The sequence below is a fragment of the Gambusia affinis genome, linkage group LG04 (genome assembly GCF_019740435.1).
Source record: "Gambusia affinis linkage group LG04, SWU_Gaff_1.0, whole genome shotgun sequence".
Lineage (NCBI taxonomy): Eukaryota > Metazoa > Chordata > Actinopteri > Cyprinodontiformes > Poeciliidae > Gambusia > Gambusia affinis.
Genome location: NC_057871.1, coordinates 11,986,433 through 12,001,139, shown reverse-complemented (window position 1 = coordinate 12,001,139; position 14,707 = coordinate 11,986,433). Strand labels below are relative to the sequence as shown.

The following is a 14,707-nucleotide window of genomic DNA, read 5'->3' as shown; positions in this document are numbered from 1 at the left end:
GACTGAGGCTTTGCAACACTTAGGGTATCAGCAGATCAGAACTGTAAAGACAACTCAGAAGCTCTGACACTTTACAGATTTTAAATAAGTTTCAAAGAGAATTAGACAAAAGGATATAACAATACTATTACACATTTATGTCATTTACACTTATTTGATGCCAATAAACGCAACACCACAAAGCTCGTATATTAGGTTTTATTTTGAAGGCTTAGCCGGAAGTTAGGCGCCGTCTTCAGGCTAGGTTTCCTGCTAGACTGCAGGCAGGTGGATGCTGATGCTTCGGAAACGTTAGCTTGTTCGGGCGATGATGAGGTGGTGAAGCATTGTTTAAACAAGTTCAGTTTGCGTGACTCCTGACAGGTTTATTACAAGCGTACGGCGTTTTTGTGCAGAAATGACGACTACCACGACATTTCAGGGGATGGAGCCCGGTGCTAAAAACAGTTCCAGGTAAATAAAAGGCTTCATTCGGACCGATGGGACGGCTTTAGCCCACACGTTAAGCATCCGTACTTTACCAACGGTCCAACGTGTAATTAATGAAAATATAGAATTTTTCTGAACGGCTTCTTTTTATGTCTAACTAACCGTTTAATATGTTTAAAATGCGATAGATCAAACCTGCAGTTTGGCATTTCATGATGGAACATTCGCATTATTAATCATAGCTAGCAAGTTAGCATGCTTGGACCATCCCTTTTGTAAAAAAAAAAAAAAAATGCTACCCAGCTAACATCTCGGTGCCAATCTCTACAGTCCTTTTACATTTCCGCGAGTCTGTGTGTGTGTGTGTGAGAGAGAGAGAGAGCTGTCGTGTTTACAGTCTGAGAAAGATTTCATACACCAGATCGGTCACTCCATTAGGGTGGGGTCTCGGCACATTTCAGATCAGTTGTCAAGACGACAGCTGATGTAGAATCAGTCTGCCCAGCATGTTGCCTGATGATAACAAGGGCCATATTACAGCTGGCCACACCTGACACGTGTGCATTTTCTTTCACATGTGGGATTTGAATTAATCTGGATTATTAGAAATCTGCTTACGCTACAGCAATATTGAGCACTGAAAAATTTACGTTTAACGATTGTTGATGTTTAATGTTTTCCCCCTGAAAATACGTGAACAAGTTAGCACTTTGTAACGACGTAATTAGAGAGGTAAACCAAAGTATATGTGGCCTGTAGATTTACAATTCACAATCAATCTTTTCTCAAGCCATTTCACATGACAAACTGGTCAAAGAATTATACAATCAAATCAGTATAATTCAAAACCATTTAGGAGTGTGATCAAATGCTTTATATTCAAAAAATGTTTTTGTTTAAAACACTAAAAACAGTCAGGTGAAACAGGATATGTGGATGCCACATGTAAAATGGAAAATTACAGTAAATTGTTTGTGTCGAGCTTTTGCAATTTTTAGTCATGTCAGCTAAAAAAAGGTCAAACTAAAGTGACCATTTCCTGTTTTCTCTTCAAACAATGAGCTCAGCTGACTTTATTTCTCCTAATAATCAAATTAAAAACACATGTGATTCTATGAAAGCTCAACATTTTCTGTTCTAATGGTAAACTGATTGATACAGAAAAGTGTCAGATGTGATTGAAAGGAAGACAAATGTAGGCTAACACTTAACACAAATATAGGCATTCACACCTCGTATTAAAATCCATTTGTTCTGTTTTACATGAACATGTAGCCACACACAGTAAAACCCGAAATTTAAGGTAGAGGTTTTGTGGCAGCAAAGAAGTCTCTTTTATTTAAGAAAAACAGACTGAAAATCCAGGGACTATTAGGACGGATACCAGAAAAGACAGATGCAAAGTTAGTTTCTCCTATGAAATCTACTTTTGATTATTGTAGAAAATCATTTGTGCAGTGAAAAAAATGTGAGCGTTCTCATGCACCCTGTTTTGTGCCAAGAATGAAACATCCTGATACACTCCATGTGTGAGTTTGGTTCTGATGCAAGGGCCTTCTCACAAAACTGCCTAAAGCTACTGCCACAAACAAATGGCAGATCAAAATGTACTCCAAGAGGAACTTTTTCTACGAGTCCAGGCAAGATTTAGGGATGATTCAGCAGGATGGAGTACTGTATCTTAAGGCAAAAGTGGTAATGATTACAACCTTGACATTTTGAACCGGTGGTCTTCCCGGATGAATACCCTACAAAGAGGATGTAATCCATTCTCTTAAAGTTGGGGAATTAATAATGGACAACAAGAATGGTTTGACGTCAGTCAAGACCTGGAGGAGTCACCAGTCAAGACCTGGAGGGGTTGAAAATCCAGGATGCCAGAACAAAGTTATGAAGAGGTTATACTTTAAATATAGACTCTTCATATGGATTTGATGTTTTTGATTTCATTTCATTTCAAGCCTTTGAAACGCTTTCATTATTCTTTAGTACTATAGAAACAATGACATTTGCAGGTAGAAACCAAATAGCAAACCAAATGTGTCAATGGAATCTTTTTTAGTCATTGTTGTCAACACCACTTGGTCTGATTGAACTTGATTGTACAGTCATCCATAATGTTAAATAATGTCTTGTTTTTTATGTAATACGGCACATAATATTATCTAAACAAGTATCGTCTAGGGCTGTTGTAAATGAATATTTTAGTAATCGAGTGATCTATCGATTATTCTTACGGTTAATCAAGTAATCGGATATAAAAAATTGATAAAATAAAATATTGGTAAATCTTGAATAACAGCATAGTTATTACTGGATATCAATATCAGTCCAATTTTTAACATATGAGCATCCCTAAAAGTTACTTTTTTCCATTTTAGAAAATTAACCTGTAACAATAACAGCTTTCTAAGCTAACCTGAAGAAAAGTTATACAAAGATCTGAAATTTTATTCGGTTTAAAAATAAAGAGGCAAGCTCACAAATACGCTTATAAAAAATGTCTCAACTCCAGCCTTTAGTTTATGTATTCATCTTTGATGAGTTTAATAGATGAATTCTCTCCTTGCCCCAAAACTGTCAAGCTTTAGGTTTGAGAATACGGGAACTGTATTCTCAAGGATGCTTATTGGTGCCCCAAAAACAGCGAAAACCCCGGCATTATCATCAATCAATAAAATCCCCACGGGTCGAACTTGAAGATTGGACATTATGTCACTAACACTTAGCATTCGTCAGCAAATCAGAGGTGGAAGTCAGAGCTCCATGTTTCATCATTACAGTTTAAAGACTGACCAAAAGAAAATCTAAAACTAAATCAATGGCCTCAATAAAAGCCATCATGCTTTTTCTTCAAACACACCTATATTTGTCTAAAAGGCTAAGTTGTTTGTATTGCATGTAGCATTTACTGTTTTTATGTAATGTCTCTGAAATAAATGGAAATCTCAAAAATAGAAAATGACAAAATTGGAAAATAAAAAAGAAAAACCCAGAGTTTGGTAGTAGTGACTTTAATGTGTTTCCAGGGTTTTGCGCCCTCCTGGTGGCGGCTCCAACATTTCACTTGGGGCAGATGAGGAGAAACCTCCCGTCAGAAAAAACAAGATGGCGTCCAGTGTGTTCGCAGAGCCGGAAGACCCTTACGCTAATCGAAGGAACAACCCACCAGGTACTATCTTACTTACTTTCCTAGTGCTTTTTGTGTGTTGTACTAATTTTCAGCTTTGTATTATGTCAATTTCTGCTAAAGCATTAGCCTTTTTTTTTTTTATATCTGAGACTGAATAAATAAAGTTTGCTGTGATTGTAGGAAAAAAAAAAAAACCCAGCTTTTTTCATTGTGGACTTTCAAAAAAAATCTAAGGTAAGTGGAAATGTTATCAAAAATTATGAGGTTTTTATTTTCAGCCTCCAAGCAAGGGGTATCATGACCTAAGACATAACTCGAGTATTTGTGTTGCCTAACAAGTTCACGTGACTGAACAATGTCCTGAGTTTAGGATATAATTGGGGTGTAACAAGATCACGTTATATAAGGTCTCATGATATTAAATCATTAAAATATTTCTCGTTGAGCTGCTATCTCATGGCTTAGAGACAGTCTGCATACAGTATGCAAATTTCCATTTAAAGCTAAATTAAAAATGAACATAAATGTGCTAACATACATATCTTAGCCTCTATGTTTTGTTGCAAAAATTCAGAATGAAAAATTCTGTAAACATTCGTGAAAGACAAAAAACACCCAGACATTTAAAGATACGTTTATAACTATGTCACATTTAGAATATTATAAATTCAAACTAAAATGAAATTAAAACATATTAACATCACCCTATAAAAATACGGAAAACAACAGATGTTTGGACAAGATGACAACTAATAACTTTTGAAAATCCATTTTTTTCCTTCAGATATGCCAGTTGACAGCTATCTGATTCTCATTCAGTCTGACTCAAGAGCCCAGGTCTTTATCATTTCCCTCATCAGTCCTTGAAGTCTAGCTTTTTAGCCAACTGACTTTGAATGTACAACATGACAAGACTGTTGAGTCGTAAAAATTTGTTTTTAATCAGTTTTAGCTTACTGAAAGCTCTCTATACTTTGACTTCAGTTTCCTGTTTTTTCCCAGTGGGATTTCCACTCCCAATGTGTTTCCCATACTTTTGAATTCAGAGACAATATCACTGACCTGTGATGTACCGCAGAGAGCCAAGCCTTTAAAAATAAATACCGGATATCAGTGTAGCACAATAAGACTGGCTCTTATCACATGTACATAAGAGTCAGTAAGAAGTGGTTTATTGTTCAGTCTATTTGTTCAGGAAATTAATGATGAAGAGAAAGTGCTGCAGCTGTAAAAGAAAAGTAAAGGTTCTCCAGAGAAATCCAAAATCCACTTTTTGTAAATTCTTTACTCACCAGAGGGGGCACTTCACTTTAGTTTCCATTAGAGTAAAGGTTCTTAAACTTCCCATTCAAAGGTCTAAAGCTCATCATTCTACTTGATGAGCCGATCCCTTTTTACAATTTTCTTACAACTGTTGAGCAAAATAAACATGCCTTATGCCTGCAGTTGTTTGTTTGACATTCGGCTATTCTAATTCAAGCGGTCTGATTTTAATTTTAAAAATTTGAACTTTAAACCTGATTAGCTTTTTATTCCTCAACAGTTGGTGCCTTTTTAATTCAGAGAAATAAACAAACTGTACTTGAAGTCTGAGAAGACATTAGCATTCTGGTATATAATACTAAGTAGACAAGTAGATTGTTTTTTTTATATATTACTTCATGTTCTGCAGTATTTATTTTTTTAACTTTTTGAACTGCTAGAAATCCCCTTCTAAATACAGGCAAATTAAAATAACTTCTTCATTTCCTTTAATGGTTATAAATGTTGCTCTAGTGCATGTGAATGTTTGTTTAAAGATCTTTTTGATAATGTCAGATCTCTGTTAACAATCTTACTTTTGCTCGCTTCTGATGAAACCACTCTAGTACCTTTCACCAAATAATGAGTCATAAAACTGACCTTAAAGTTACTAAATGTCTTTGTTTCATCAGTACAGCCACCGCAGTTTATCTCTCTTTTGAAAGGGTTAATATTGCATTACACACTTCCAATTAACATTTTAGAATAATTTAAAATACAGACACCTCAGTCTGGTTCTCTCCTTAGAAAGCCGTAGTATATAGCATCAAGTACAAAGTGTGATAGAGGAACACAACAACATTTCCGTGGGTTATTTAAAGAATATTTTCTGATAGGCTGCGTGCACACTGAAACTTTCATACATATCTTTCATTTCCTTTCTTCTCAAACCTCTTACACTTAGCTGTACCCTTTAGGTCTAGCTGTATTTACTTTACTGAGAAAGTTTTTCAATTCCTTCTTTTACTTCTGTTTTTCTATCTAAAATAGGAAGTACATTGAAACTTGAATAAGTGACGTCAAAAGGAATTTTTTTAATCTGTTAGATTTGTTCTTGTTTTTCAGAACTAGGATACTTTAGCCGACACTAAAATTGTCTAAGGTATAGGTTGGATTGAAAAATGACAGATATATTCACCCAACACACATGTATTAAGGCTACATTTACTAACCTTTGTGTGTTTAATTAAATTTTTCCCTGATTATAAATATATGATCATAAGTGCAGGTATACCTTAAAAAATTTTAATATTGTAAAAAAGTTTGATATATTTTTGTTGCTCATTTCAGAAAATGACACTCGTATATGATATAAACTTGTTACACATAAGGTGAAATATTTCAATTCTTTGTTTCCTGTAATTTTGCTGATTATGACTTAAGGATAATAAAAACCCAAAGCTTGGTAGGCAATAAAATTAGAACATTGTGAGATGTGGTTGGAATAAGTGTACCAGATACAGGAATAACCTCAGAGAATTACCAAGCAAAATCCGCTCAAGAATTTGGGAAGCTTCACAAGGAAAGGACCAAGACCGGAGTCAGATACACATGAAGACAGTTACAAAGTCAGCCTTCCAAGCTAAAGATAGAAATAACTGGACTGTTGCTCAGTAATCTACGGTAAGTCATATTTTCAGATGAATGTAAATGTTGCGGTTTATTTGAAGCTGAAGGTCCTGGGATCGAGCGGAAAAAGTTAATTCATGCTAAAGAACCCCCAACCAAGGCTTGAAGTATTTCACTTTCTGTATAATTAATCTACACCAGTTTCATTAATTAGTGAAGTTTTTTGCAATATTCTAAATTATTGTGGTATACCTCTGTTCAATGGGGAAGTCCTTTGTAGACCTCCAACATTGGATCAGGACTAAATCAGTTTTCAAAGGCTTATATTGATTGACAGATTGGTTCTGGTGCGATCAGTACTCAGTTCTTTAATAGAAGTCTGAGAAAAAACCTACACTACAGGAAATGAGTGCTCCTCTGTCTCGGTTTAAAATAAGCATTGTGAACATACTGATTGTAATGACAGCTAGTGAGAAAGTGGAATTTTTAATAATAAAAAAAAACAACCAAAGGTTTCCAAAGCGTATTAGGATGGAAGTGAGACGTGACAAAGAACAAAATGAAGGTCACAATGTTGGGTCATAACTTTCAACTTCAGAGTTTTGAGTTTGTGGGCTGTACTTTCCCCTTTGCTGCCCTCAACTCTCAGTATTCACAAAAAAACAAGAGTAGCCTCAGACACAGCTAGAACACCCGAAGCAAAGCTTAACCTTTTAGGAATTTGGTTGAGTCAGACTGTGAGAACTGAATTTTGGTTGCTGAGCATGTGGTTGCAGTTTTAGTGTTTTAATGCCCAAGTGTTTAGTGTAACTGACTGACCTTCTCTGCAGACCATGCATCTGTTCATACTCACTTTGTAATTTACTGTAAATAAATGTGGTTATCCATTTCCAATAAATACCTACAGCTACAAACTCTTCAGGTTTGATCAAGTCATAATGGCATCGGATCATTTTGCCAAGTCATACTCTTATTTTGTATTTACACATTGCCATTTCATTATTTCCTACTTTTGCTACATACATGTAAATAGCTTCATTCATCCATGTACTTTAACCACTGTGGATTAATTATTTATAGTACTTAGATATTTTCATGTTTTTAGTACTATATTGTTCTGAAAGACCTAACTTAAAAACAAATCCACTCAAAATTGGTGATAATGAAAAGTTAAAAACAGGTTTTCAAAATTTCATAAAGAATATGAACATTTTAAAATGGTAGGTGCAGCTGTCGATTGATACAATTGCACATTTGGTAGCAACAACAGTCTTACTGAATATGTCTCCACAAGTTAGCCACACCTTTTTGGATGTTTTATACCATTCTTCTCTGCTGATCCTGTCATGCTCAGTTTGAATGCTCTCTTAAAGAGGTTTTCTTTGAGAATTTATCTTAATTTGGCTGCTGTCTTCTCACAGCCAATGCAGACCAGTCAACCAGTTCCTGCTGCAACAAAAACATCCATGCTGCCAACACCATGCTTGAAAGACTGAGGGTGGTAACCAGATATATTCTGATGGGGTTTTTTTTTCTTCAGATAGAGCTGATCAGGATGTAGCATTATCTCAGCCAATGCCCCCCTCCAGGAAGAAGAACATCAGACCAGATGTAGCTTCTATGTAGATCAAATATAAAGTTTACAGTTGAACAGATAAAGCAAATTGGAGATTAGTAGAAGGAAACAGTGATTCATTTTTTTTCCCTTTTAGTGTTAACTACTGATAGCTGGTAATAAATATTTTTACATGCAACTTGCATTATTGATTTATTTATTTATTTATATTGACTTAATTTTGTGGAGTTTTATTTATTTAGATATTGTTTTTACTTTTAAAAATGTTGGCTTATGGAACAAGAAACACAAAGCAAACTTATGTTTTTATGTTTGTGAAAGGTTAACGGCTGTCAGCATGTTATTCAGTGTTCAGCGTTGTAAACGTTTGAGAAGCTGTTGGATCTGTCAGAAAATGTAAACAACTCTGATAACGTTCATCTGCGAACGAGACTTCCCAGCTATAACAAGCATCCATCAGACGGCGTTTGACATGACGGCTCTTATCTCTTTCATCTCTTTCCGCTCTTTCAGGAGGAAAACCCACAGGTGTTCTGTGCGGAGAGCCGTCGGCCCCCCTGAGAAGAGGCGTCAACCACGGCGCCAATCACGTTGGAGAGGCTCCTGCCACAGTAAGAATTTAACGCCGATCATGAGTTTGTCTGGGGCAAAAATAAGGAAGTGAGAACTTCCACATAAGGAAGGAAGTAAACTGACCATTCTGATCCTCTTTCACCATAAACATTAGTCTGAGAATCGGGTGGCTTTTCAACTTGGATGACCTGAGAGTGTTGAAGTCAACCAACCAACAACCCACTAACCTGCCCCAGAGGCAACCAGGGAGTGTCAGGATACGAAAGCCAAATTTTCCAGGGAGATTAAAACTGTACAAAAAGCAGTTTTTGGAAGTTGGATGAGGTTCACAGTTTTCTATAGCACTTGGATGAGAAGATAATGTAAAGAAATAAATCATACAATCAGTGAAGGAAGAAGCACTTTTAGAGAGACAGGCCAAAAAGTTGCTGAAGTGTGGCTGTGGCCATAAAATGGTAGATTGATATAATTGCACACATTGTCTGTGCTGTTCTCAGTTGAACAGCACAGACAATTTACTGTAAAACTCCTTCATTTCCAGACTGCCTGAGTTGACGCTCTGGAGAGCCCTGCTCTTCTGAGGGAGAAAGCTAAACAATTGTTCCTGTGAGCAAGCAACTCACGGAACTTTGCATAAAGTTGAAGGGGCCCCAAGTGTACAGACAGCGAAACACGCTGCACACACATGGACAATGCAATCTCCAAAACACACAAACGCCAAAGACAAATATAACATTTTCTTTGCAAAGAAAAATCTGCAATCATAGAAAAATTAAGCAAAAACCTACAATCAACAAAAAAACAAGAAAAATGCTGCAACTACAGGAAATAGAAGCAATAACAAAAAATTGTAAAAATGAAATCCTGCCAGCTTTACAACAAAGGATAAATTCTATGGGAAGCCTGGAATAAATATTCTACCGTTCTACAAAATTGGTCTAGACGTGTTTGAAGAACCCATGAAGTACAACACACCTTCTCTTTCTTCTATTTTCTTCTGCTTTTCCTGGTTTTTGTATTTGCCGTTTTTCTGCTAATTGCAACATTTTTCTTTAACATTTTATTTCCTGTGGCTGTAACATTTTATCTGGTTACAGAATTTTGTTTGTTGTTTGTTTAATTTTGCATGAGGTTGCTGCATTGTTTCTTTGCATTTGTTTTATTGATCTCAAGTTTTTGCTTCCATTTTCTTTCAGTGCAACATATTTTGTTTCCAGCGTTTTTCTTTTGTTACTTTGCAATATGTTCCTGTAGTGACGAGCAGTCCACCTAGAGAATCACTGAAGTAAGGCTGGCTGGGTGATATTAATCTGCTGCAGGCTAATACGACCTTATCTGTTAGAGTTACAGCTATCGAACATTCTGCTAGTTGAGTTGAGTACTTTATTTCTAGTCACAGTAGTGACACGCTAACAGGCACAAGTGTTGTTCCTAAGTATCCTTAGTGACATCTCATGGACTTTGAACTAATTGTAGCTGTAAACTCTTTTATTGGCCTGTTGATTTATATGTAACAGAAAAAACAAACTTTGGATCTCCTGTACGAATTTTGTTTGTTGTTTGTTTAATTTTGCATGAGGTTGCTGCATTGTTTCTTTTGCATTTGTTTTATTGATCTCAAGTTTTTGCTTCCATTTTCTTTCAGTGCAACATATTTTGTTTCCATTGTTACTTTGCAATATGTTCCTGTAGTGAAGCAGTCCACCTAGAGAATCACTGAAGTAAGGCTGGCTGGGTGATATTAATCTGCTGCATGCAAACATTTAGTCAACTTCACCAAATCTATGCCAGAGAAAAAATTGAAAAAAGAAATTGAAATTGAAAAATGTTTGTACCTAAAGCTGTGGGGAGTAAGGAGACGGTTTAGACCATGCAAGATAAAAAAAAAAAAAAGATGGAAGTGTGACCATGAAGGTTGTATTTTCATGGTCTGGATCTGAAGATGCTCAAATCCAGATCCAGTGCCACGGTGTTGTCAGCAAAGACCCTGGATTAAATTTTTTTTTTACAGGAAGATAAATAAACTTCAGTCACAACAGAAAGTAGTTTATACTTTCAGTTCTGTGAATGAAAATGCAACTGAAGCATCAAATAATGTGGCGATACTTGTAGCTAAAGTGGGTAAACCCCACAACATTAGTGAAACATGGATGGAAACAGCAACGACACAGCAAAAAATGTCCAGAAATCGCTGTGATCATGTGGGTGGGTGGGATCAGTGGGGTGGGGGGGCAGTTGTCTATTTGCTCTCTCACACTTTGAAAAACCCCCCTTGCTGTTTGACACATTAATTGATGCTTGCAGTCATATGAACGTTCATGTTCAGACAGAAAACAACGAAACTGCCAAAAGGATCCACTGCTACTTTCATAGTTGGTGAGATCTTAAAAGGGAACTGTCATTGTTATCTAAAACAAAGCATTCATAGTGACACAGGTTTATTGTACTAGTTGTAGTAGTAGAACTGATAGTGTTCTCACACTGTGGATTGCAATAACCATGACCATTTAGACGTTAAAAATGGCTGCCAAAAAAAACAACTTGGTAAATGATTATGTTAAACCTTATGAATAAATTTATGATGAGTGTACTGAAAAAAAGTATTTTATATTCTTTTAACAAAACAGCAGTAAATATTTTTCACTCCATTTCTAAATGTTTACCTTTGAACGGGACATCAGCAGGTTGAGTATTCGTCTCTGTGGCTTTAAGACACAAATGTTTTGTAAAAATAGACTTTAGGAAACATTAAAAAGTCAATCACCACATATTTTAAGCATTATTATCAAGTAAAGTTAATATATTTCACTGAATGTGATATTCTGCTTAAAAGTAAGCATGCAAAAACCAGGCTCTTTAGTTTCATCTTTAATGTGACACAATGTCAGCTGATGCAGCTAAAGAAAAGGCGCGCCAGAGCAACATGGTGTCAATCTCATGTTTCAGTATAGGACAAAGTTTTCTTTATCGATGCTCAGTGTCGTTTGTGGCAGACATGAATTGTGGTCCCAAAGGTTCGGGTCTGGTTTTATCACACCTTAACACAGTTGGAAGATTAGGGTATTTTATTTAGTGGTGCTCTAAATTTTTTTATTTTAGCCCCTGCAGTAAAATAGCCATATTATCAGAATATTGTATGGAAACCTGACTATCAAAGTTTTGACTTACCCAACATGTTTGTAGAGATTGAATAGATGTGGAAAGCCTCAAATAACTGACCCTATTATTTCCTTTTTATTTTGAGGGTGAGTGTAGTAGTTTTTCCAGTTTGGTGTCTGCTTTATAAATCCCTTATGTTTACAGAGTCACTCCCCAGGTAAAGAAAGTTTAAAACATGCGTAATAACCCTAGACAATTTCAATGAAAGTGGGAGTGGGACAGAATGAAGAGATTTAGGGTGACAGAATACTAAGTATTTATTAATAAAGTCATAGGTAAAGTGATGTGATTCTCTCTGCTACTAATGGCATTAGCTACAGGGTGCTAATATCAGAAAAACCTTACTTGAACAGCTGAGGTTTATTTCTGGTTAATCAGATTGATGGTTGATTGATGGTTGATTGATCGGCGTGACAATAAACAAGACGGAACCTGAATCAAAAGGTACTTCAACAAAGTATCAGTTTTAATGTTTACATTCATGTAACATCAGGTTATTGCAGTTTTTTATTTCTTCAGATTTACAACCTGATAGATTATTTCATTTTTAGCTCAACTGTACAGAATACATGTTCAGTTACACTTTATGTTGGTAAATTAACAGCATTACACTAAGAAAATAAAACAAAATATTACTTTGCAAACCTAGAATTTACTAAAAAATGAATAGACTGAAACAAAGGCATCTGCTTGCCTACCCCACGTCAAATTAGAGGTGGAAAAATATGTCAAACGATTAGTGTCAATTATTAAACTTGACATTTTAAGAGGCGTTTACACTTTTGTGATCCACTGTAGGCGGGTGTTTGACATTTAAGTTTTTACGTACTCCGAGAACACGCTTGTACTGATGATGTGTCATTTTTTTTGCGCCTGTTCGTTCAGGGGAATTATTTATAGACTGTAAAAAACACCGAGGTGTCACAGTGTATACAGCTTTCTCAGACTTGTTGCGTTTTTTTTAGCAGTTGAGGGCTGCTAAAAAAAAAAGGCTAAAAAAAGTATACTGACCTTCTATCTCTCTCTGTCTTGTCTTTTTTTAGGATGGAGATAATTCTGTGTGTGATAATGGTAAGCAGGTTCTTTCCTCATTCCATTCTGTAACATCCACTTCATGAAAGACATTGTGGATTTTCCCAGCTAGGTCGCTAAAGAAAGGCTTTAAGCATATCAATCAGTGCTTTTTAAAAGTTAGCTAGGGATTTTTTTTTCTGTTCCCAGAGATTGCAAAGAAATCATTCAAGTTAGTTTAGTCTCAAGAAGCGTTAAACAGAAGAGGCATATTTAGATTTCCATGAATATTATCAGATAGAACCAGGCATGAATCCAGAAGGGTGTGTTCGGTGTGATCAGATTAAAGGTGTCATTATCTTCTTTTCTTTCTACAAACATGACGCATCTGTCCATTTTCAGAAAACATCGCTGCAGAACCAAATCCGGCTCCAGAGCCACAGGAGGAGGCCCCGCAGGCTGAGGAGCCCGCCGCAGGTGGACCACTTGGCCGTCGAAATCCCCCGGGGGGCAAGTCCAGCCTCATCCTGGGTTAAACGCCACACAACTTCTCCTCCTGACCTCCTCTCATCCCTGAACTCATCTTTTTTGTTTTCTCTTCAAAACAAAAATCGGCTCATATTTCAGGAAACATCTAAAGTCCAGCAGACACCCACCTCCTCCATATCCCCAAGTGCATTGTTTTGATACCTGTTTTTGGAAAGCTGTTTTTGTACTGTTTTTATTGTTTATTTTAACAGAAGCACTTTATGTACTCCTATTTTTTATGGTTGGAAATCGGCCTTTGCCCCTGAAATTAGAGCGGCCAAGCAGGGTGCGAGGCTCATTCTGCTTACAACAACAGCCCATCGTAAAACTCTAGTGTTACTTCAGCAGCACAAGCTCTGGGCGATTCGATCATATGCTTGAACACAGTAACTGCTGTTTGTACCGTTTTATTTCTTTCTCCCATCTTGCATGCTTGTCTGGTCTGTATGGATGTGAGAAAAAACTTTACTGTGAAGATTTTTAAAATTAATTTCACCTCTTAAGTTTTTTTGTTTGTTTGGTTTTTTTTTATTACAATAATTTGTTGTACGGTTGTTGCATGAAGTTGAAGAATTTGTACTGAAAATAGTATTGATCTCACACTGAAGCCACATAAATTTTACTCTAAAAGATGGAGGTACTTTTCATCCCATGTATGAAAACAGATTTTCTTTCCATTAAAATTGCAGCCACTAACCCTGGATTATTGAAGCCCCACCGTCCCATGTTTTACATGTAAGTTCACTCTGAACTGGGCCACACCGCTACTTACCTGAAACACCCAGTTTTGTTGATGTTCTTGGTCCTGACTTCTAAGTGTATCTTAGATTTGAAAAGTGACCTTATGACAGCCCGGCCTTTCGTTCACCCTTTTACCCTGATATATTTCATTATTCCTGCTCAGTGGAAGTTTGGAACAATCGTTTTGTACATTTCATGTGACAGTATTCAGTCCATAGCACCCGTGTGCATGACCGCTGTGTCCAGCAGCTGTCATCGAAGAAGGGAAAAAAAAAGTTAACCAAACATTTTAGATACATGATGTTTTTCTCCTGTGATGTGTTTTCTTTAAGCATTTCTTATGTGAGACATGTCTATTTGCATCCTTAAAGTGGTCATGCTGGATGTAAGTCACTGCAGAAATCTGAAATGAAGAAATGGCACAAGTGGAACTGAAGATTAAAGATCAGTTTTGACCGTGAACTGGACCAGCTGTATGTTTCTGTCTGCTTGAGGGATTCTGCTCATGTTTTGGTTTCAAATAGATTATGTCCAATCAGGAGGATCTTTTTTTTTTTTTGTGGTGGATTGTACAGAAAGCCAAAACAATCTGCCTTAATGACAAGTCTGAAAGTGGAGAAAAATTCCCACGTTTTGGTGTAAACAGTTGAAACTACATACTTTCCACTGTCTTAAGTTAAATCAGA

At 36.4% G+C, this 14,707-nt stretch overlaps 1 protein-coding gene across 1 annotated transcript; it reads left to right on the top strand.

The window, feature by feature from the left end:
- Positions 1-217: 217 nt before the first annotated feature.
- Positions 218-14,483, top strand: LOC122830185 (jupiter microtubule associated homolog 1-like). Its single transcript, XM_044115340.1, has 5 exons — positions 218-453; positions 3,459-3,601; positions 8,523-8,620; positions 12,785-12,812; positions 13,155-14,483. The coding sequence occupies exons 1-5, from the start codon at positions 398-400 to the stop codon at positions 13,286-13,288; spliced, it is 459 nt and encodes a 152-aa protein (XP_043971275.1). The 5' UTR covers positions 218-397; the 3' UTR covers positions 13,289-14,483.
- Positions 14,484-14,707: the final 224 nt, after the last annotated feature.

Excerpts from the sequence above, each read along its gene's own strand:
- LOC122830185 (XM_044115340.1), top strand. The coding sequence starts at position 398 with ATGACGACTACCACGACATTTCAGGGGATGGAGCCCGGTGCTAAAAAC. Across the intron at positions 8,621-12,784 it reads TTGGAGAGGCTCCTGCCACA|GATGGAGATAATTCTGTGTG; the intron begins GTAAGAATTTAA and ends GTCTTTTTTTAG. Across the intron at positions 12,813-13,154 it reads TAATTCTGTGTGTGATAATG|AAAACATCGCTGCAGAACCA; the intron begins GTAAGCAGGTTC and ends GTCCATTTTCAG.